This window comes from Emydura macquarii, unplaced genomic scaffold (genome assembly GCF_026122565.2).
Source record: "Emydura macquarii macquarii isolate MOO-44397 ecotype Brisbane River unplaced genomic scaffold, CSIRO-AGI_Emac_v2 contig_2768, whole genome shotgun sequence".
NCBI classification, from domain to species: Eukaryota; Metazoa; Chordata; order Testudines; family Chelidae; genus Emydura; species Emydura macquarii.
Window position 1 is genome coordinate 52191679 of NW_027132905.1, and position 24813 is coordinate 52216491.

Genomic DNA, 24813 nt, shown 5'->3' on the forward strand with positions numbered 1-24813 from the left:
TCCCCTGCTGCTTTAACTTTCTGCAAGGTCAGGCAGCCCAGGATCAGGGAGCTTAACCGGTTCTCTGCATCTGCATCTGCATTATGTCCACACAGCAGTGAAACGAGGCCTGACTGAAGGTGAACACCATCAGTACTGTGGATAGACTGAAGGGTAGCACTCTGCACTGACCCTGCTCTTCTCCAAAGAGCCTCAGCTTCTTGTGGCAGCTACAGGGATCTAAGCATCTTTGAGCTCAAGAGCCATGTTCCAGTCTCCTCAGGACAGGGAAGGATGAAGGAATTGATTAACCTACTTAGACTTCTCAAATCCACTTCCTTCTTTGTGATCAAGAAGTACCTTGCTTATAATTCTTTCCCCTGCTATTTTAGGGCAATTCTGCACTAAGCAGAGGCCCAGTTTGAAGGCTCTGGCACCAAGGTAGCACACTTTCATGTAAGAACTGAAGTCTTGGGCGGAGGATTATTACAGCCATAAAAATTCTGCAATTTTCAAGTTTATCTTTTGTTTCAGTTCTGAAGCTGTTGTTGTTACAAATATAACCATTTGTGGGTTGAAAAACTGATACTTCCTCCTTGTTGTCTTTAGCCAACCAGGATCCGGCTTTCTTTTGATGTACTTGGCAATAGCAATGCAATAATATCAGTACTTTCATCCTCACAGTCTGATTCTAACTCCCATGCGTTTAGCCAAAGTCAGTAGTTCTGGTGTCTCTTTGTTCTTTCCACTGCATTTTGCAAAATGTTTCCTCATACAGTCTGCCTTCCCACTCGCTTTTTCTTTGCTATTTCTGCATCAAAGACTCTCTTTGCCATCTTTGTGAACTTTCTCAAAATAGCCCTTAATCGGGTCAAGTGATTTCCACCTTTGCTCATGCTGAAATATTTTGACTTGAGGCATGGTACTCACTGAGTTCAACTGGTGCAGCTGAACTCCAGCCAACCAGATCAAGAGAAAGAGACCTTGACTGGACAGTTTACCTCAAACAGAAACAAACTCTGAATCTCGGATTTCCCCTTCTTTGTTTGCTAAGCAAAGATGTAATTTTCATTGCTAAACAAAGAAGGGTTTTCGTTTCTGTTTGAGATAGCCGAGGCAATAGCATGCAGCTTTAGGCTAAGGCTCTTTTTTGTTTTTTGTTTCTTTTAAATTAAAATTAAAACAGACCACATTATTGCAAACCTATTATCAAAATGCTAATTATTTTTAATTAATTTTCATTAGTAAACTCTAACAACAATTTTATTTTTCCCAGTTTAAAGTGGTATTTACCAAGGTTTAATTTAGCCATCTGATATGTCAGTGCTTTACAATAATAAACAGATACAGTTCCTGAAGAGAACACCACAAATAGGAGGCAAGCAGCCAGCGCAAGAGATGCCTAGAATACAAACGAAAGTGCCCTCAGGACACTGTATATATTTAAATCCCTGGACTACATGCTCCAGCCAGCGCTTCTCTCATGGCCACTGTTCTCTCATGGGCACTGCCCTTCAAGCAACATGACCCACGATCCTCTGTTTCCAAAAGGCCCTGTACAATCTCCCTGTTTGGTTTAGCAGATCTCTTTTGTGTTATCCATCTGAAGAACAAGCCTACTTTAGTGAGAGAATCTTGAAATCAAAGACTTATGGCTGATGCCTACCAGCGGGCAACAATTTTCAGGAACCCAGACACAGGACTGACTTGCTAGACTTCCTGGCAACCTCAGGAAGGGATTTCCTACACAGAGCTCATTAAAAGGGTGAGGGAAGGGGAAAATCCTGGTTGTGAGGATGGTTCACCAGAAGGTCTTTGGAGTCCTGGACCATGGGATGCTGTTCTGCGGAGAAGCACCGCTAAGCAGAGATGGGATCCACCTATCGAGGAATGGGAAGAGCATACTTGGATGCAGACTGGCTAACCTAGTGAGAAGGGCTTTAAACTAGATTTGAGAGGGGCAGGTGACAAAAGCCCACAGCTAAGTCAAAAACATGGAGACTTGGGAGAAGGGTCAGAGTCTGCAGGGGAGCATAGGCCATTATAGCAGGGATAAGGGACAGACAAGAGCCAGGGTAGGCCCGTTAGTCAGTCAGGGGGAAAAACAACAACAAAAATGTGGAAATGAAAGAATTCTAAATGACTTTTTTGTTTCAGTTTTCGCCAAAAAGGTTAGCGGCAATTGGATGTCTAATGCGGAATGTCCATCTTTGGAGATTTTTAAGAGCAGGTTAAACAAGCACCTATCAAGGATGGTCTAGATCAATGGCTCTTAATCTTTCCAGACTACTGTACCTCTTCCAGGAGTATGATTTGTCTTGAGTACCTCCAAGTTTCACCTCATTTAAAATCTACTGGATTACAAAATCAGACATAAAAATACAAAAGTGTCACAGAACGCTATTATTGAAAAATGGCTTACTTTCTCATTTTTACCATATAATTATAAAATAAATCAACTGGAATATAAATATTCTATTTACATCTCTGTGTATAGTATATAGAACACTATAAAAAGGTCACCATTTGAATGAAATTTTAGTTTGTACTGACTTTGGTAGTTCTTTTTATGTAGCCTGTTGTAAAACTAGGTAAATATGAGATGATGTATCCTCTGGAAGACCTCGGTGTACCCCCAGGGGTATGTATGCCATCGTATGAGAACCACTGGTGTAGATAGTACTTAGTCCTGCCATAAGGGCAGAAAACTGGACTAGATGACCTCTCTAGGTCCCTTTCAGTCCTAGGATTCTATAAAAAGCCTCTCATTTGTCCAGCACACACACCTACCTCTCTCTGAGACCCTTCAATTCCTTTGCACTCATGCAGTCTCTTCAGGACGGTCTTGGTGTCAGAAAGGGCCTCTGAGAAAACACCTTCATACTGAAGCAGGAAATCCAGTTTACAGGTTTTGCTCTCTGCCTCTGCATGTAAGTGACACAAGTTACTCATGTATTGAAGGGATTCACAGAAAGTAGATAATGGACAGTCATCAGTTTATAACTAGCACTTTACACAGGGTATCTATCACCTAAGTTATAATAGGGAAATCCTGACTCACCAGATTCCTTTTACAGATACCATGCGGTCTGCAGGGGAAAAAATGTTTAACAATAGCTAGAAGCATTTATTTAAAATGCAATACAACCTTTATTTCCTCCCATTGTGAACACAAGTTTGAAAGCTAAGGTACTATTAGCAGACTTCTGTGGTCACCTATCGCTCTGCAGATTGCCTTATCCACCTCCTTTCCTCTGCACTGAAAATGGATTCTACTGTGTGTCAGATGCAGAAGTGCACATAGAGGCAGGACAGGCTTTGCGCACAGCAGCTCAGGTGAAATAACAGTACATCAGGAAAAAGATTTTGTAATGCCCAAGAAGAGATTCGTTTGGGTTCACAAGGGAAGAGGGCAGCCACTGAATTCTTAGAAAGGGACCCTCACCAGAGTTACACATTATTAGAGGGAACATGTGACAAATTAACTTCCCCTTCCCCCCCCCACCCCAGGAACCCATTAAGCAGCTCAGCTGCAAATTGCTAGGAGACAGGGCTGTGACTGGAGTCTCAAGCGCTCACCTGGATCACCAATTTTTCCTTTCTTCTTCACAGGCTCAGCAACCTCCCCTTCCCCACAGCTGTCCCGTCTAGCAGTGGAATGGTTGTCAGCATGGGCATTTGAATCCTCATTGTGGGATTTGGAATCCATTGGGATTTCCTCCTCCAGAACCTCCTCATGGCCCAAGGTGTGATGCATGGTAACTTCTTGCACTGTGGTGGAGGTGACTGTCTCCATCTTAGGTTCTTCAGGGCCAACAGACGCTGAAGCCTTTTGAGGAAGCTGAGCATCCGTTGCATCTTCAGCAGGAGGGTTTTCAGTCTGGGGGGACTCATTAGCATTAATATTATTTCTGGATGAATCTATTGTCTGAATGGAGCTGTCCCTCACTACCTGATCCTGAGTGGAGCAGCTGATGAGGTCGCTGAGGAGGTTTTTACAACTAACAGCCACATCGAACATCTGCAGACTGTCCGCTACAGAGATAACTTTGGTAAAGTTGTGTTTGCCGAGTGGTAGCTTGCCAGTATACACCATTTCTAGCAGAAGAGCAAACTCATCAGGAGTCACCACAGAAGCATCAATGGAGATGGTGTCTGTGCTATCCAGCAAGGATTTAAAGAGCAGACTGGCAGCAGCCAGCACAAGCTTGTGTGCCCTGAAGTGCATAGTCCCAATGAAGATGGTGCAGTCACAGAACTGCTGCTCTTTGCAGAGCGTGTAAAGCTGCTGTAGCAACTGCCTGCTGTAATTGGGAAGCTCCATTGCACCACTGGTCAACTGGCTTCTTCCTTCTTCAGATGCCACACTGCTTTTATGACAGCCAGCTAGAGATAAAACAAAATACCCTGTCAGCACTTTGCTCAGCCAATAGCAAGGTAGAAAGAAACAGTCTGCTGAAAAAAGCCTCCCTGTTTTTATTTAAATGTTTCATTAATTTCTTAAGGATCAATTCAGTAATTATAAAAGGAATGGCCACCATAATTAAGGTTGCTAATTGTCTCCATTCTACGCCCTTGTGTTTAGTCTCTTAACTTTCACCTTTGGTACTGAAGTTTTCTGGGCATGGTATCTGAAGATGCTTTTATTAAAGAAAAAATTTTAAGTATTTGAGAATGAATGGACAATACCGACAAAACCACATTTTCCCATTATAAAAACAATTTTGTGTTTTTTTTGTTTTTTTTTAAATCTGCTCTGAAATCAAAACTATTCAGAGTTTAAATTTGGCAGAAAAATAGCACCAAGTGCAGAGAAGAGAATCTTAGTGAAAACTGGTTTTGATTTCACTTGTTATGCTCATCTGAACATTACACATGACATCTTGCATGGATTTGCTTGGTAAGCTCAGAGGGTGAAGTTTGCCCCATGCTGAGGGCCCACACAAAGCATATGTACCACTTCAGTCCCATTAAATGGTCCCTTGGTTTGAGAGCTCAAGTAAACCTGAAGGCATACAGGACTTTTGCTGGCCCTGTGCACACAGGTGAATGTCACTCCTGAAGAGCACACCTGTGAAAGCCATGGCAGCAAAATACATACCAAACAGTGCAAAGGGACTCAGACATCACAGACTTTCCAGAGTGTGAGGAGGCTAGTGTCAGCTACTGCTCCCTTGTTAAGATATGCAAGTGGGAGGGCTGTTGTGTAGCCTCTTTGACATTGTAAAGAGATAAACTGTGACCCAGATTCACAAAGATACTTTAGCATCTATATCTCAATTTTAAGACACCACTGTGACCCACAGGACTCCCGCTGAACGCTGCAGGCACTTCAACTCTCTCAGCACCTAAACTTCCCTAGGCGCATATGTTTCTGCCTCTGAGTATGTGCCCTTCTGCTTCACTCTAGGCATCCGGATGCCCATCTCCTGCCTAAACCCCAGAGAGATCCATGTACCGGGGGAAGACAGGCATTCCACTTTGGATAAATAATTAAAACATCATTGAAGCAGGGGGACTAGACATTGGGTCTCCCACTTCCCTTCCCAGTGAGTGCCCTACCATTGGACTATAAAGTTATTCTCTCTCTGGCCCAGTGACTCTTTAATTATTGATACACAGCAAAAGAGCTTCAACAGGAGGGACTGAGGGAGTCCCTTATGAGAATATCTCATAGCTCAGTGGCTAGAGCACTCTCCTGAGAGGTGGAAGCCCTCGATTCAGATTCTGTCTCCTCCTCTGGCAGAGGGGGAATTGAACATGGGTACCCCACACCTCAGGTGAGCGCTCTAACCACTAAGATAAAAGTCATATGGAGGGCAGCACCTCTACCCCCACTGTTTTCTTTGGAGCGAGTCAGGCATCTAACTCATTCTCACAAGAAACCCCTTAGGTGCCTAAGCCACCTGACTCAAGGAGAGGGGTTCCCACTTGTATATTGCTAGCAGACATAGGCACATCCCTGTAGCCCAGACTTGGATGCCTACATCAGTGAGGGGACAGGCCTTTGGACACATTCCTCTGCTCATCATCTCCCATTGGCTAGATTAGCATGCTGCCTTTGGTGAATCACATTCTTAGGTTCCCAGCTCCCCTGATTCTTTGTAGCGAGAGCCCAGACTTTGTGGAGTGCAGTGTTGTTCTTGTGATTTTCTAGGCATTTAACTCCCATTGTGGATCCCAGGTCTATGTCTTTAGTTGCCAAGTGACGATTATGTTAATAAGTTGAAAGCACATTCTGTCAAATGTAATTCACAGTCATGTGCTTCAGCATACCAGTACATATGAGAACGACTCCCAATCCTAGTGATGATTGGATCTGATGACAAAAAGAACTCTCAACCATGTTTGTTGCAGTTTCCACCGCTTCACCCTAACTCAGACATTCTAGGCATCAGAATGACACACGGCCAGAGTTGTCTGCAGTTCTGTGATAGCCGTATTGGTCCCAGGATATTAGAGACACAAAGTGGGCAAGGTAATATATTATATTGGACCGACTTCTGTTGGTGAGAGAGACAAACTTTTGAGCTACACAAGGCAGGGGGGAGGGGGCGGAGGGAGATAAATGCATTTTCAAAATGTGTCAAGGAACACCTAGGGCAGTCTCTCTCAACCTCTCCAGACTATGGTACCTCTTTCAGGAGTCTGATTTGTCTTGCGTACCCAAAGTTGCACCTCACTTAAACTACTTGCTTACAAAATCAGACATAAAAATACGAGTGTCACAGCACACTATTACTGAAAAATTGCTTACTTTCTCATTTTACCATATAATTATAAAATAAACCAATTGGAATATAAATATTGTGCTTTCATTTCAGTGTCTAGTATGTAGAGTAGTATAAAGAAGTCATCTGTATGAAATTTTAGTTTATACTGACTTTGGTAGTTCTTTTTATGTAGCCTGTTGTAAAACAAGGCAAACATCAAGATGAGCTGATGTACCCCCTGGAAGACCTCTGTGTACCCCTGGCAGAGAACCACTGGCCTAGAGCACAGAATAGAGGCTCCTTTTCATGAGTATGCATAAATCTGGATTCTGAACAGTTCAACCTTATGTTTCCCTGGATCCAAAGTAGACTTGGCTTCTATGTGTCACTATTACCACTGGTTGTCTGTAACGCTTCTCCAGTAAGTGGCAGATCCACCCCTTCCTACCAGTGGAAAGGGCTGGCCACCTGCTTTCAGGCTTATTAAACATACACTCTCAATTATCCTCCCCCAACACCATAAATCAGGAATAACAATTCATGCCAGTGGAATTACACTGCAGTATGTGAGAGGAGGAGGCGGCCCATTTTCCTTGCTAGGTTCAATGTATCAGCAGCATTAGTCCATCCACTGCTTGCCTGGAGTTGAAGGATCTCTAGTCTCTGAAATGGGATTTGATTGTGATTGGTGTGCAATACTCCCTGTGAAAGGAGAATCTATGTCCTGGAAGAGGAGTTCTCTGCTCAGCCCCATCCTCAAAGCTTTGTCCAAAGAGCCAGTCTCTTCCACCTGTTAGCTTAAATGTCACACTGCCAGGACTGAAGCCAGAGCCCTCTTCCCATCATGCTGTTGGTCAGGAGTAGTGAAGATAAAGGTTGCAGAGTCAAGACATTATATAGGAAATCCAAGTCCAGTCTCAGAGGCCCCTGCCCTTTCTCCAAGACAGTCATCCTTGGAGCAGAGGGTCAAAGAAGCACTGGCAGCCATGCTCTGATCCACTAAGTTATAGCCCCTCTTGCAATTATCCACCTGCAGGGCCCTAAAGAGCCACTGTGATCCCAAATACCTCTGTGACACTGAAAAAAACCAAACCAAAACTTGCTTTAAACATTGGTCCTAATGATCTTTAATGCAAAGTGACTAACTTTAAAATGTATAACGTGACAGAGAAGCTCTTCTTCAGGATTTCAAGTGTCTTATTTGTCTACCCTTTAAAAAACAAAAAACCAACCACCACTGCATTAACAAGAAATTAATAAACAATAACTCAGTGCTACTTTTTAAACAACCTATAGATTCACAGTCATGGGCCCCCCCTGATGACAGAACTTTGCTAACAAATTCTATTCCCAGACTTGGACAATGCCGACACTGATGATAAAAACAACGCACAAAGAAAGAGAATGTTGCTTAATAAAGGATAATACAAGGGAATGTTGTTAAACACTCCACATGTAAGAATGTTAGGGGAAATTATTTTATATTCAAGCTTCTAGGAAGTTACAAAGCATGCAAGGTACATAAAATGAAGGAGTACAGATCAGCAAAGAGAAAAATCCAGCCTGTCAGCCATAAAAAAGTCACTTCTGTCTGACAGCTGAGCAGTCTAATGCCTGCATCATGAAATACCCCATCACTGTTGGCACTAATTGGGCCCCCTTGTTTGCACTCTGTTTAGAGTAGCTAAGCACTGAATTGGTCATTGGGGCAAACTTCCTTCTCTCTCCTAAGATGCCCCCTCTAAGTGAGGGTGAGCTTGCCCTGTCAATGCCCATGTTGCACCTGCTCAAATCATACTACTAAAGGGTCTCATCTAAACCAACAAACACAACTGAACAGAAAGTTGATGTTTGTTCCCTCACATTCTTTCATTATGCTGTCCCTTGAGCATTGCAACAGTCTCTGAAAAGTGAGCTAGGCTCCATATCAAGTGCTGTGTAAATGTGAGAGTTAAGGACAGAGTGATGGTCTTAACTCTGAATTTAAATACTTTTTTTGTGCATGTTTACCAGTTTCCTGTCTTCTTGTTACCTAGATGATGACCTTAGAAAGAGGGTTATTGAAAAGCCAGAACATCACATACATGAATAAATTTTCTTTCCTCTCCCACAAAAAGTGACAGTCTTTTGAAGAGTTGAAAGAAGCTGAGGGGTCATTACCTTTCTCTTGGGTGATACAAAGTACTGGAGCAGGCAGTGCTCCCAGAGGATAATGTAAAACTCAGTATGACCAGCCAGAGCATACCAATTTGTTTTTCAATCTATTTTATTTCAGTTCAAAGCATCAGTGCAGGCAGACAGAGGAAAACAAGCAACACTTTGACTATATTCAGTCTTCCTCATTCTCTAAAGGTGGCAGAATATAGCCAAAAGCACTGCTTGTTTTCTGGGCTGTCTGCACTGATGCTCTGAAAGAAAATAAAATAGATTGAAAAACAAATTGGTATGTCCCAGATTTTTACAGTGAGCTTTCCATTATCCTTTGAAGCAAGGGTTGCCACCAATCCTACTTGGAACAGTGCAGCCCTAATCAAAGTACAAAATTACAATTGTGAAAGTCCTATTGAAACCTAAAAACCAGCAAAGTCAAAGTTTGCTTCAAAACTCTGTTCCTTACATGCCTCATCATGCCCAAGAATGCCGAGACTCAGATTATACAGGTTTTCAGTGACATCTGCAATACACACAGGATGCCAGTCGCAGATTTGAATTGCTGTTAATCGTGCAAGTTTACATCTTACACACTGATTCCACACTGTAATTTACAGCGGTGTTTACACTCTTTTGACCAGCTCCTTTGTGTCAGTCTACTTTCTATAAAGCACAGATCATTCTCTTCCAGTAAGACTGAGATCAGACAAGACATGAAGCAGTCCATAATGCATCCTGATCCTCACACTGTATTGGTCTATAAAAGCAACACCAGCTGCTCTGCTCTCATAAGCAACTTCACAACAACCAGAGTGTGCAGCTAATAGAAGAGAAGTGGGAAGGAAGCAGATGGATCAGTACATGAGATTCCCTTATCCCCAAGAGAAGCATCTTGGACTCACAGGATGCACAGGACCTAAAGCTGGTTTTCTTCTCAGGGTGGCCATGGAGACATCTCCTAGGGTTTTAAACACTTAACTCTCTTTCTCCCCACAGTTATTAATGAATGCATCCTCACAACTCCCCTCTGTAATTTGGAAGTACTATTATTTCCATTTTACAAATGGGGAACTGAGGCACAGAGCAATTAAAGGCCAAATTTTCAAAAAATATTTACTAATCAGCAGCTCCCTTTGAGAACAGTGCCCAAATGGGAAAGGAGCACTTTCTGAAAATCTGGCCATTTATTTAGGTTTCCAAATGCAAGCATTTGGGTGCTGGACTTTTTTTGGGAAAATCTTAAACCTAAGACTGTTCCTTCCTCCCACTAGCTAAAACAGCACTAAATATGGCTCATAAAACAGAAAAATTGGGATTAGCATTAAAGACTTGATAGGCAAAAAGAACTGGGAGATGATTAAGGACCATGCTCTTTATAAACCCACACTTCTTATTTTTGTAACACCAGGGATGTGAGGGCATAAATACAGCCCCTACTGGCTGCTGCTTTCCAAGACACAAGCTTACATGGTGAGGGATACCTACATCCATCCCAAGGGAGGGAATCTATGAAGAAAATGCTTAAAGAGGGGGAAAAATATCAATTAAATGTTTAAATACTTGTATTAAGATGATGCATCGTATAAAAGTTAGGTCCTCTATCAGGAATTAAATTATATTTGAGAGAGTTTATATTGAAAGGTGTAACTAGAGAAGAGGTTATTTTAAAAAAATATCTTCCATAAATTTACACTCAGAATTAATTATAAGGTCCATTTAAGCAAATAATCTAAATAATGAGACACCTCTCTCCACCATGGGGAAAAAAAAGAAAGAATCTGAGTAATACTCATGGGTTGGGCTCAGCAGCCTGAGTAGGGCAGGCTTTCCAGCTATCTTAAGTGCGCCTTACACTGTGTGTTTAGGAGGGACGACAAGGCCCTACTGAAATGTGTGACCTAGTCCTGGACCCTATTCCAAGACTGACTGAAGCAGTGCCTCCCTCCAGATTACTGACATTAGGAAAAAGTTTTTCCCTAGGAGGCTGGTGAAGCACTGGAATGGGTTACCTAGGGAGGTGGTGGAATCTCCATCCTTAGAGGTTTTTAAGTTGCGGCTTGACAAAGCCCTGGCTGGGATGATATAGCTGAGGTTAGTCCTGCTTTGAGCAGGGGGCTGGACTAGATACCTCCTGAGCTCCCTTCCAACTCTAATATTCTATGATTACTGCTGCGGGGAGCCAGGCAGAAGCCCACACCTACAGCAGCCGGGACTGTAATCCGCACCCCGCGACGTCATTTTAAAACATCTGTGCGAGCAACCAGTGCAGCCATTTCTCAGCCACTTCATGCCGCCGTCAGGTGGGACACAAACAGACCTGGCGTTCAGCCGCTGAGCAGAGCCCGGGGCTGCAGGCCAGCGCAGGAGCGCTAAGAACGCCCCGAATTACGTCTACCAGCGGTCTGCCGGTTTACACGGGGAACCCCGCGAGGGAGCAGAGCTGAGCTGAGCGGGGTCCCCGCGACACCGGCCCTGCCAAGTCCCGGCACCCAGCGCACTCGGGCAGGCAACCGCCTCGGGATCTCGAAGCGGACCGGCGGGCGCTCCCCTCCTCACGGCCGAGGGCCATGCCCGGCCCCTGCAAGGGCACTGGGTAGGGTAGGGCCCCCAGCAGCCCGGGGCTCTCCTCAGCCCGCACGGGGGTGGGCTGGGGACGAGTGTGACAAGAGACCCCGGCCCAAGGCGCAGAGGGTTGGGGCCGCGATTCCCGGCGAGGCTCCCTCGGCCCGCGGGAACGAGCCCCCCGGCCAGGCCAGGCCAGCTCCTCGGCCAGGGGGAGGGGGGGAGGCGGGCCCCACACCCGGCTCCGGGACCGCCCGGCCGGGGCCTGTGGCTGGTGCAGCGCGGCCCGGCCGTTTCCATGGTTACCTTTATTGGGAACGGCGCGGCAGCAGCGGGAACAATAAAGCTTCAACAACAACGGCAGCAGCGGCAGCTCGCCCACCCCCCAGCGGCGCCGGGCTCTGGCCTGCGGGCCGCCATCTTGAGGCCACAATTATCCCGGCCCCGCCCCTCGCGGCCTCCCGTGTCACGTGCCGAGAGCGGCTCCGGCGGGCTAGCCTTGCGGGTGGGTGGCCTGATCATGTGATCCATGGCTGCTTGGGTCACGTGACGAGGGGCACTATATAACCTCAGGATTCGGGCCCGCTGGAGCACTATACGGCTTCAGGGGGTGTGCGTAGTCGCAGAGCTAGTCAGAGAGAGAGAGATAGACAGACATGCACGCACGCACGCACGCACGCACGTACTCCTTCAGTGAAGCCATAGGGTCTAGTCGCAGTGATGGCCTGCACCTAGGAGCTAGGGTGTAGGCCTGCGCCTTGCTCTGGATCTGTGGGCCTGCCTGGTTTGTGTAACCGCTGGCTAAGTGTGGGTCAGATATTCCCCAGAGATTGGCCTGACCCACAGCCTTCAGCTGTTCCTGGGTTAGCCCATGTGGAAGTAGTCAGGGATGACAGGCCGTCAGCTGCACCCTGCATACAAAACAGTCCGCAGCCCTAGATTTAAAACCTGTATCTTAAGGCAGATGCTTAAGGAGCTGAATTAAGCCAGTGGAAAGTCAAATAGGTTGTACCTCACACTGGCACTAAATCTACCCTTAAACAAAACAAAACAAAACTTACTGTTTGCTTGGAGTAATAGGCATGACAAAGACCTTGATGTTTTCATCACTTCCCTTTAACTTTCTAGAAGTTCGTTTTTGTTTGCAAATGAGAATGAGAGCTTGATGTTCATAGAATAATCAGAAAAAAAAAGTGGGGTTGTCACATTGCCCAGGGTACAAACTGGACCTTTGAACAGCTGTGCCCCCTCAGCTTTTCAGCCTAAGATGCCTTTTACATGCCTTTGCTAGTGAACAGCCACCTCTCCAGGTTCTGCTCACCGCCAGCCTTTAGCATGTAACTTGCTCCTAGCTATACAGTCAGTGTTGAGTGCTCTTAGCCAGACACTCAAGAATTAAACTGCAGAGCAACACTGGCAAGTTCTCTAGTCCCTGACCCACCCCTGGAAATGTGCATCTTGTATTGTGCAGTTTGCTCACTGTGACGCACAAGCTCATGAAATGCAACATTCCAACAAAGGATAACGTTTATGCACCAACCTGTTGTCACAAGTGAAATTTTCCAAACACTTCAATCAAACACCACACTGGTTTAGATAAAACAGTAAAATAAATTTATTAACTAGAGAGAGAGAGAGATATTTTAAGTGATTATAAGTGATTAGGCATAAAAGTCAGAATTGGTTACGAAAGAAATAAAAAGTAAACATAATCTAATTCTTAAACTTCACCAAGCTGAATAAGATTTGAAGCAAGCAGCTTTCTCACCCCACCAGATGCTACAGGCAGTTCACAGTTCTTACTTCACAAGCTACATTTCCTTTCAGCCTGAGACTACTCCCTTAGTTCAATGTCTGTCAGTTATTCATTGGTGTTATAAACAGAGAGCATAAGGTGAAGAGGATAGATAAAATGGAGGCCACTGTCTCTTGTTTTTATGCCACCCTCCTCTTTGAGGATTACCCCCTCTTTCCCCTCAGGCTTCCAGGTCTCCATGTGTTGCCTTTCTGGGGAGGTGACCCATGTCTCACTCCCTCTGACTGGTGTATTTCCAGGCTGCATTGTTCCCTGCCTTCACTGTATTATTTCCATCAGAGATTGCCTAAACACACTGCTTGCTTTCTCTTCAGAGACTGATAAAGTGATTGTCAGCAATTATGAGTACCACACAGTTCTTTCTATGGAAGCCTATTTTATTCTGAATGTGAAAAGCACTAGAAAGAAAATATATCAAAAACAATACACAAACCTTCATGCATGCTAATAATTTTACCAGACTTCACCCAATCCTAACATGGATTCTGGCAGGAGTAGTCCTTCCTAATCCCTTACCGAGGAGATTCTTTGTTGTTACAAGTTCATCAGCGCTTCAGCTCAGAACAAGCGCACACAGTCTTTGGGACCTTATTAGGACCAGTCCTTCCAACCCTTCCCTAAGGATGGGGGGCCTCCATGGACCAGGGGTCCTTCTTTCCTGGAATAGGAAGAAAGCCCTGAGCCAGTTTAAAACTAGGCTTTTTATCTAAAAAAATAAATAAATCCTTTTCTTGTGCATTGTTCACTGCAGAATCCAGCTTGAACTAGTATATGTGCGCTTCTTCAGGGGAATGGCTTCAAAGGGCTGATAACAGAGGAATTACATTAGCATCTCCCTGCTACTAGAGAAGGTACACACTTCAACATTAATACATGCAACTGCGTTGTTAATACTCCCAAAGGTATTCAACCTAATTCAATAAGGTTTAACTTAATTCAGTAACATTCATTCAGGATACTGCAGAAAATTATCAGTCTGTTGCAGGGGGTCCATAATTAATCGATTGGGGGGGGGGAGGGCTGTGGAACAAGCAGATGTGGTGCAGAGAATTAGAATAACTTCCAACACCGTCTTCCTCAGCACTTCTCTCACTACCACCCCGACTCCATTATGTTTTGCAGTTCTGGTCAACCCATTAGCCAAGCTGGTCAGAGACACAACCTCATGCTCTGGGAGTCCCTAAACCTCTGATTGCTAGAAGCTGGAACTGGATCATTCAGTAAATTGCCTCTGAAGCACCTGGCATTGGCCACTGTTGGAAGACAGGACACTGGGCTAGATGGACCATTGGTCTGACCCAGTCTGGCCGTTCTTATGTCAAAAGAACATTACTAAGGTTGCAAAGTCAAGCACTCAAAAGTTTGGAAATGCCAGAATAAACATTGTCATTCAGCCCCCCTGTGTACCTGCATTATGGCAGAATCTTTAATTCCATGAGCACAGGCTGTTTTGTCAACCACTTGCAGGCATGGCAATGCCAGAGACTCCCCGGCTGCTCCATGCTGGGATCTTTCAGGCCACCCAGCTAAGGAACTGGGACCACTTTTCCATGCAGCCATTTACACGTGTGTATTTGCGGATTGACCACGAGGTGTCACTATTGTGTCACACAAAATAGACAAGCTGGCAACAACATGCCCCGGTCTGATTCTGCTGCAGTCGATGGGAGCAGGATCAGGCCCTGCAGACTGGTTTGAACTGGTTGTGATGAAACCAGAACCTTTGCCCCATAGCTTTTACCAGATGTCTAAATGACGCGTTTTGCTTGTGGCTAGGCATGGGCGGCTAGTGAAATGTTCCTTGCGAGACTGAGTCTGCCCCGCAATCATGCTACAGTGGCTGGGCCCGGCTCCCTGCTCTGACCCATTGGCTCTTGCCACTCGCAGGTTCGGAGGAGCCCATCACATTACTTAATGTGCGTAACTACACACAGGCAGGGCCCTCCTTTGGGATATACCACCCTGCCCCCTTCCTGGGCCTGGCACAGCCTCAGGATCTCCCCCATTCCCTAGGAACTCTCTTCCCCCCCATTGTCTAAGGATCACCCTCCTCCCCCGGGACCCAAGGCGCAGGCAGCGCCCTCCCCCAGTGATGCCCTGCCCACCCCTTTCTGGCCCTGGCACCGCTGGACCTGGGGCTTTGCCTGCAGAGCTCAGCATGTGTTCAGACAGCAGGGCGGCTCAGACAGTCGATCTGGGGGTGCTGAAACTACTCTAGTCTTAATCCCATGCCCCTATTTTGCTGGATTCCGGCCAGGCATGGGGGCTTGACAATGCCCCGGAGGGCAGGCTGATCTTGTACCATTCCTGGCCCATTTTCCAGGTCCTAGGAGTTCAGATAATCTCATAGGTTTTACAAAACACAGAAAATATAAAGCCAGTGAGCTGAAGCTGCTTCCATTTTTTAGTGAGACTCAGACCAAGCGGGACTTAAAAGACAGAACTGCTCAGAGGCTGGGCATCTTAAAAAGGGTCATTTCATGCTGGGTCACCTCCTGGAGGGACTGTCTCACTCTGGAGATCCTCTGAAAGCTGAGATCATCTCAAACTCAGGACTATCAGGACCAGGACATCCCACATGCTCTCAGTTTTAACACAAGTCTCACAATGGTTGGTGTTTTTCTTTAAGTCCCAGCTCCTGGAGTCATTTGATTATGTGGAAATTTGAGCTTTCACTGTATTGCTGTGGTATCAGGGTAGAGCCTGAAAACATGACCCAAGTGCAGGCACAATGAAGACTCAGAAACCAGAAGGAAAATAAAAAGAACCTCAGTAGCATGATTTGTTAAAAATCTCATGACATGTAAGCCAATCTCAAGGCCTTGGCGGGGCAGACGTTTGAGAGCTTAGGGGTGGCCCTACTGTGTCCAGCTTTCTACATTCATGCCTTTAAAGCTTTCCTATCTGGACTACTGCTCTGCTGGCATGATAGACACTTCACTCAGCAGAGGCAGTCAGTCCTGCATTGGTCACTGCAACGTTCTCTCACGTTGCACTAAGGGTCTGTCTACAGGGGAGCCGGGCATGTAATTCCCAGTTCAGCAGATGGCCGAGCTAGGTGTGATTGAGCTAGCGTACTGAAAATAGCGCCGCTGCTTCAGAGCAAGCAATGGGAGGGCTAGTCACCGAGTACGATCCTCTTCGAGACGCTAGGTGTGCACAGGGGCGGTTAGCCCCTCGCGCTGCTGTGGCTGCCCTGCTATTTTTAGTACTGTAGCTTGATCAGAGCTAGCAAGGGTATGTCTCCTCCAGCTGGGAGTCATCCCCCCAGCTCAAAGCGTAGACACATCCTGAGTGAGGACCTTGGTGATTGCTGGGTCCAGCTAGCCCACCAGGCCCACAATTCCCATTTGTAGGTTGTAATACCCCCTTCGCAACGCTGGAGGGCACTGTTGGAGTTTGAACAAATTGGGCATGTCTATGATTTTGTGAAAGGTCTGTTTCATTTACGCCATGCAGGTTATGCAGCCCCCATGTTCTGGGGGACAGTCAGCCTTTTTATGGTTCAGCTTTCCGTCGTAAACCCCTCTTTCCATGATTTTATGGCGCAGACATGATCGTTCATTCTCAGCCGAATCCTCGCAAAGAAAATCTCTACTCAGTGAACAGGTTTTTTTTAAAAGTGTTTCCATTTTTCAGCCAAAAAAGCTAGAAGAGTTTCATGAGATTCAGATTCCCCCCCCGCACTATCAGTTTCTTTGGGGTCAGGTCTGAAAAGGCACCACATTTGTTCTCTTGGAAATGTGCTTTTTCTGAGAACACCCAGCAAGTTGTCGAAATGCAGTTCCCACAGGGCGCTGAAAGCCAAGCAGCCTTGGAGAATTTGTACATCAGCCGTTCTGAGAACAGACTCCGCTTGAACCAGAGATGTGCGGGCTGTTCTGGGGTCAGCTCTACGACAGGGCAGAAGGATTCTCACACAACACTCCGTTGGGAAGCGGTGCCAGAATAATTATTTACATGCGCTGGCATAAAGCAGCTACTAATGGAGCGGAACACCAGCAACAAGCCCTCCAAATGGTCCCAAAGAGACACTCTGAGTTGCCAAGTAAAGTGCATGTTCCATACTGCTCCATGTACCAAAATCCAGATTTAGTCACTCACACCTCTGCTAATGGATTAGAAGCAGACTCCCCTTCCAGGTCTGTGACACTTTCCTCTCCAGACCCAAAGAACTGATTTAGGATCAAAACAATCACAGCATGATTCCTCAGCACGGAGAACTGAGAGCAGCTCAGTTTTAACCCATATTACCGCCTGCTTTGCCAGCTTTTCTTATGCATAATAATTCTGCATCACCCCTTGTTTTTCTCTAATTCTGCTTCCCTACACCCCCAAATCTGGTCTGTGCACCTCAAACCCAACCCGCAGCATCCCTGACTCTGCCCTTGCCAACCACCGCTTTCCCCAGCTGGGTTTATGGGCCTCAGTCTTGCCTCACCGCAGCCCCACCGTGCTATTCCAGGTCTGGCATTCTGCCGAGCAAAGGTTTCAGTCTGTGCTACGCAGTGAGGTGGTTTGCGGTATGGACAAGTATTCCTACAAAGGGACCTGGGACCATTATACCGATTTTCATTTCAGACCTTAGCTGGCTTGGATTGTTTCACGTACCATGTGCTACGTAATAACATGAGAGGATTCCCCCATTTCTCAAAATAAACTGGCTACGGAGATGCTGCACCTGCAGCTAGCATTCCAGCCGTGTGCACACAGACCAGTCTCCTGGTGCCTCCTCTAAACTTTTCCCTTCTGCAACCTGTGCTCCTCCCTCCAAGTTCCATGCGGGTTGCAACATCTTTTCTTTCAGCAATTGTTGTTATTGTGTCTTCTGTGCCAGCATGTGCGGATTTGCTAGCGGGCAGGCTGGAAGTTACTAGTATAAGGCCTACCCTAGGGACACGGCCCAGACTGCCAGTCCACTGCAGCCTGTTAGGTCTCACAGTTCTTCAAGTGTGCTGATCTTCGAACCATGTCCCACTTCTTATTTGTATTATCACTGTGGAGGGGGACTTGCTTCCACCCAGTTGCTGCCTTCATTCTCTTGGGTATCATCCGGTTGCTCCTTTGTGTTGCTCGTGTACCTTGTGTCTTCTGACAGTCCGACATCAGGCCCGCTGATGCGGAGGCTCTTTCCAAGTCCACCCCCATCTGTCCAGGTGCGCCTGCTGCGTGCCGCTGTTCCACAGTTGTGTTTGGTTTCATTGCCACCGCTGTCCTGAGTCTCTTGCTACCTCTTCTGGCCTGTGTCCCACTGCGGCTGGGACTGTTGCTTTTGGCCATTGCTTTGTGTGGCTGTTTGATTGCTGGAACCAGACTTGTGCACAGCAGCCTCAGGTCCTTGGCTCCTTTTTTGCAGGAGTCTGTAGCTGGCGTTCTCTTAGCTCCGGCTGTCTGTTGTTCCTCCACTGGGTTGCAGTAGACTGCCCCTCCTGGGAAGCAGAGTCTTGGTCCCGTAGCTGTGCTGGGCTACAGTCTGGTTGCTGGGAGGGTGTATTGTGATGGTCCAACATGACTGGGCAGGAATCCCATCTTGTCTACTTTGTCTTTGCCATGAGCCTCTTGGCTGTCTTTACTGCTGACTCTGCCTTCCTGTTGCTTTGTGGGTACCCAGGGGACAACATCCTGTGCTCAGATCCCCACATGCCATAGAATCATTGAATTCTGCTGCCGTGTACTGAGTCCATGGTCTGTACATAGTGTGTCAGGTGTGCCGGACCTTGCAAAACGTGCCGTCAGTTTCCTGATCACAGTTCTTGCCGGACTGTCCTCCAGATACGCCACCACCCAGAAGCTGGAGCAGGGATCCACTGGGACTAGATAGTTCCTGTCATTAAAAGTGAATAGGTCTGTTCTGACCTTTCCCCAGATCAGGCTGGAATTTCATGGGGCTGTAAAGTCTGTTGTCTCTCCCTACGCTCTCAGCACACCTCGCAGTCTTCCATGTACGCTCTCAATTGGGCAGTCCTGCCTGGCCAGGAGATACACGCCCTGGTTGGTCTCAGGCAGGCTCTGTCCCCAAGTATGAGGCATGTATCTGTCTCCTGTCACCTCTTAAATCTGCTGGGATTACTGCTCAGTCCCCTTTAAGCAAAACCCCATCTTGCACACATTGCTCATCCCTCCCCTGTGCTAGGGGAACCTCCTGGGGCACTTGCTTCGTGTGATCTGGCCGACCCTGCAGTGTGAATTGTTTCCTTCCCGTGGCACCCCATCCCATTCGGTGCTTGGCTGGACTGCCTGGAACCTCCTGGCAGAGATGCCGTGGTATTGCAGGGTGTTGATCGACTCTCTCTCTGGTCCTGCAGAGCCCTCTGTTTGGACTCAGGAAGGTCCACCCTGCTCCATGTATCTGTCACTAACGGTGACTTTCCTGGGCAGCGTCTTATCCTCACCTCATGGCACTGCTCCCACAAGGATGTGTCAGAGTTGCTGGGTGCATCAAAGCAGGGGCTTCTTCCGGCTGTGTTCTAATGGCTTGTGCTCAGTCTGCACGTCCAGCTGGTGCCCAAAGAGAACCAATGGCGTCATTCTGTTCCAAAGAGCCCACCCAGGAGCTCCTGCCCAAGCATATCCCCTTCCTGTGCTGCAGGGTCTGAAGTCAACAGAGGTCCGATGCAGGGACCAGTCTTCCTTAGCTTCAGCCTGTCTGCATTCAGCCTAATAGTCCGCTCCCGGCAACTCTCTCGGCGTTACTGCAGCTTGGTGTGATCATGATGGTTCCGTCTGACCTTAAAGTCTAGGAGACCTGGGCTGCCTCTTCCTAGCCCATCTCCTTCTCCTACAAGAATGTCCAGCTTGCTGGTTCCTTTTTCAGCGGCTCCACCAGTGCTAATAGAACTCTGGGTTTTACGGGTGTCCTGGCTGCACGTGGGGTCTCTTTCTAACGTCAGCTTGGCCTCCAGGTGTCCATCTCCTTGGAGCGTGTCCATCTTTTCTGTTAGAAAGCTGGGCAAGGCCCACGGTGACTATCCTCCCTTCTCTCTCTGGCTGAGGCTATTCGGGTGTGTACTGTGATCAGATCTATGGCTTGCACTGCCGGCTAATGAGCAGTTGTTGGTTCTCCCGTGTGTCAAATACTATAAGCTCCAAGTCTCTTTGTTTCGTGGGTTTCTTATTGACAGTGGCTGCAGAATGCTTTATTGTACATCACCAGCACTTGATCACATTTCTCCAGTCTAATATTGCTGCTTCTCTGTGTTGCTGGGATTATGCTGGAGCTGTTTCCACAATCCAGCTGGAATCAAATTGGTCATTGATCTAATAACAGCTGTAAAAGCAGCAGCTGAATGGCTGTCAGCCTTCTTCTGCAATGTGTGTATGCAGAGAGTCTTTGGATCTGTTGAAGTTACACCGCAGATATCCTCCTCTTCAGTGAAAACCTCTACATCCTCACTCACTGTATGTTCTGCTCCTCTTTTCTTTCCAAGGTAGTTATGGCAATGGGACGTAAAGTGGTTCTGTTTCCCACCTTCTTTCACTGTAGGCTGGGCATTTTCTTATTTCCACTGCTTCCAGGCTTTTTGTCTGGAAATCCAGAGTTCTTGGTGGTCTGAGTCATCTTTACTGCCTGTTTGTTCTGTTTCTAGCTGCTGCTTTTTTTGTCTGTTAATCCCACCGTCTTCCTTGCTGTGGGTCTCACTAGACCCAAGGATGTAGTGGTAAAAAAACAAGTGGGTAAACTAACTTAACCCAAGCTCCAGATTTCCCAGCTGAGAAGTGGGGACTTTACCCATTCAGTTTACCCGTGTTTACCCTTGTCTACGCTACTGACTTGACTGACACTGCCTCCATGTTTCATGTCTTGCGTGATGGGTAATAACATGGGAGGATCCCATGTTTTTAAAACTAAACTGGCTTTTTATGACGAGAACTATTTGCAGAGATTCTATAACTGCCGGACTCATTCCAGCCATGTGCACCCAAACTGACTTCCCGGTGCCGCCACTGAACTCTGCCCTCCTGCAGCCTCTGCTCCTTCTTTCGCGGTCCGTGCAGGTGCTTTATGAATCACAATTCTCAAGTGGGCAGAGGCTTGTGCCAGCTCATCTCTTTAGAGCTCCCCATGCAGACGCCGTTGTGTTGGCATAACTAGAGTCAGCTAGTAGGAAGCGCGCGTTGTGGATTTTCTGTAGCGCACGTGGCAAGCTCAGCCCCTGTTACTTGCTGGCTCGCGTTGCTTGTTGCTGATATTTGGGGTGTGCATGAAATTTGTCACAGGTCCCAAGAAATCCCTGAGTTTTAGCCTAACTGACGAGGCGTGTGTCCTTCGCCATCACCATGCAGCATTCTCTTTTCAATGGCTCAGTCGCCCAATGAGGGAGGAGAGGCAATACCACGTGACTTGGGTGAGCCGTCTCACACCGAAAAGAGTGAATAGTCACAGCCGACACTCACTCGCTTGGGGCCAGATCTGTGGGTCTGGCCTCCTTGTTCTCGCCCGTTACTCTTAAGGCCGGAATGGTCCCTGGCCTTAAGAGGATTGGGAAACGCCCCCTCCTGCACTGTCTTTATCCCAGCCACCCCACCCTGACATTCCTTCTCTGCTGGGGGGGGACGTCCCAGCCATCCTGCTGGTGCAGAGCACCCAGAGGGAGGGCCAAGGATCCAGCTCACTAATAACTAACCAGGGCTGAGCAGCAAACAGCTCCCTATGGGGAAAAGGCCCCATTCCGCCCATACCTCAGCCCCATGGGCTGTTCAGCCGCTCTGAGGATCTGCCCACGAAGGCTCCAGAATTCTTTGAAATAGCATGACACAGAGAGGTTTTTGCCAGTGGCTGGTGTGGGTGTCTGTGATGTGGATTTCTTCAAAGACAGTTCAGGAGTAAGATCCGCATGGGAGGGAGCCCTGAGGAGCTGCCGTCCTGACCTGGCACAGGGCTCCGTCCTGCTGGGAGTGGAGCACACTCAACACCTCCATCTTGCAGGCTAAGGTCCATCAGAGCCGGGGGCACAGAGGCCAGCAATCCTTGTGTGCCTCTGGGCCCAGGTAGCAGCCGGCGTGACAGCCGCAAGCTGCCTGCCTTCCCGGTGCAGAATCACAGCTTGCTTGTGACTTCCCCCGACAGAGCTGCCGTCTTTGCAGAGCCCTCATCCTCACCAGCGCCAAGCAGACCTCCCCTGGGGCAGCAAGCCTGACTGCCGCTATTAATAGCTAGCGACCAGGCGGGGGCTGCAGGAATTCAGCCTGACAGCCCAGTTCCCGTATAAATCACCGGGTCACGGAAGTCACAGCGTTTATAAATATTGATATTGTCTTCGGGGAAGCTCACCATTTCAGAGAAGGAGGTTTTTTTCAGCTGCAGTAAATGGAGCCGCTGGAGTTATTTTTGGCTCTGTCAACAGTGTGGGCCTGTGTGAATGTCCTGTGTGGGGGGATGGAGCATGTGAGCCAATGCCCAGCTCCCTGCTACTTCTCCTCACCCCTGAATTCATGCTGCTGCCTAGCCCCACCTGTGTAAGGAGCCTGCGTTAGTGCCACTGGGCTGCACTGCACTGCACTGCACTGCGTGCCCTGGGCTGGGGTGTGTGATTCTGGGACATCACGGTCCCCGTCACAACCTTCGCCCACCTACTCATGGGGCGGATGGCACTTCTGGCACCAGCAGCCTCTGTGCACGCACGGAACGGGAGAATGCAGAGGAGACGGACAGAGGAGGCGGCGGAAAGTGATCGGAGCATTGCAAACCTCCGGACGGGCCAGTGTTTATCTGATCAGGACAACACGTAAAATCCACTCTCTACATTGCTAAGCCTTGCACCTGCAGCACACAACTACCAATCTGTGAACAATGCTTCCCCGTAGTGCCAGCTTCAAGGGATTGAAAGCCATGCGTCCTGAGCCGGACCCCCCACAATCAGGAGATTTTTTTAAAAAGACATACTGTGCTGTTAGGTCAGTCTCTTGCAGTGTGAGCTCCCCCGACCCATCCCTGGGTGTGCACAGGTGACACTTGTTTTGCCCATGCTCCCACGTACGGGATGAGGTGGTTTTGACCCCCTGCTGCACCCCACATCTGCCCATCTCCTGATCAGCAATTAATCCTGTCCCCCCGTCCTCATCCGTCCTCTCCCCACCCAATCACCCCATCAGTTCAGCCCCCCCATCCCATCAACCCCCACCACCCTCAGTTCAGATTTCCAGCACTCACCCCATCTGCTCAAACTCCACCATCAATACAGCCCCCCACCCATCAGCCTCCACCCCCCTCACTTCAGACCCCTGGCAGCCAGCAGGCCATAGTTCAGGCCTCCCAGCCTCACCTCTACTACTCTTAGGGTTCTTCACCCTCTCGAGGCTTGGGGGGCTGGAGTGGGGTCCCCTCTCCCACTTCCCAGGCTGTAGGGGAGAAGCCGCTCTGGGCTGACAGCTTGCTGTGCCTTCCTTTGTTTGGCCACCCAACTTAAAACACAATATCAATGAGCAGTGACGTTCCTCCTGTGGTGTTTAACACAGGCACTTCACAATAATATAAATCATCAAAGACCTTACACAATACACTAATATTGTATCAATCAGCTGATTCAGTTGTTTATGGTTTTGCCCTTCGTCCCCATCTTTATATCTCAGATGAAGTTTCTCTTCCCAGCATCTAGCTCGGCTGTCTCTTCCCCCCTCTTGTTAGCTTGATAGCTTTGTTTATCTGATATGTAAATGAGCTCTCATTGTCTTTGGAAGAGCTCTGCGCCCACATTCCTTTGGTTAGGGTAGCGTAACTCCTGTTTGAGTGGAAACACGTTTTAAGACTGTGCCAGGGCTGAAGAAGGATACCCTGACATTTCAGAGTCCTACCATGAGATCATGAATGAGGCTTAATTTTACTCAGAAATTGTGGCTCTCGCGAGCAATTCACGAGCATTGGCATGTCTGCATTCAGATGTGCCTGTAGATAGCTAGATCTCTGTATATGGAGACAGTTCAAATAAAGAGCGCTATCTTTTATATACAGTGATCTATCTAGCTACCTTCAGAGAGGGTAATTAACCACGGGAACAGTTTACCAAGCACCGTGGTGGATTCTCCGTCACTGACAATTTTTAAATCAGGCTTGGGTATGCAGATCTGCTCTAGGAATGATTTTGGGGCAGGTCTCGGGCCCGTGTTGCACAGGGCTTCAGACGGGATGATCACAACAGTCCTGTCTGGCCTTGCAATCTATGAATCTTGGCTCCTCCCACCTGCCTAAATATTGTATTACACGATACTGAACCCAAGAGCTCAGAGACCAGTGGTGCAGGCGCTTCTGGCACTGCTGGGTAGGGAGTTCCCAATAAACCCTCACACACACACACTGTTGTTATGAACTAAGAAGTGTTTACTGGAGCTGGAATTCAAGAGGGAGCAAATATCTCAAGTACCTCGGTCTCCACTGCAGAGGATGTGGGGGCAATACCTACATCAGATCTATTCTTTTGGGGCAATAAATCTGAAGTTCTGTCCCAGATTGAGGTTTCAGTAGAAGAGGTTTTGGAATAAACTGATAAATTAAACAGTAATAAGTCACCAGGCCCAGACAAGCTTCACCCAAGAGTTCTGAAGGAACCCAGATGTGCAATTGCAGAACTACTAACTCTAGTATGTAGCCTATCGCTG

General features: G+C 47.5%; 1 protein-coding gene across 1 annotated transcript in view; it reads right to left on the reverse strand.

The window, feature by feature from the left end:
- The window catches only part of ZBTB40 (zinc finger and BTB domain containing 40), a 40746-nt gene extending 28967 nt beyond the window's left edge, over positions 1 to 11779 (reverse strand). Inside the window, exons 1-3 of the mRNA XM_067566275.1 lie at positions 11712 to 11779; positions 3559 to 4365; positions 2770 to 2903 (exon numbers count right to left, since the gene is read on the reverse strand). Of these exons, the coding sequence (XP_067422376.1) occupies positions 2770 to 2903; positions 3559 to 4303 (879 nt within the window). The 5' untranslated portion in view covers positions 4304 to 4365; positions 11712 to 11779. The remainder of the gene's footprint in view (positions 1 to 2769; positions 2904 to 3558; positions 4366 to 11711) is intronic.
- Between the last annotated feature and the right edge of the window lie 13034 nt (positions 11780 to 24813).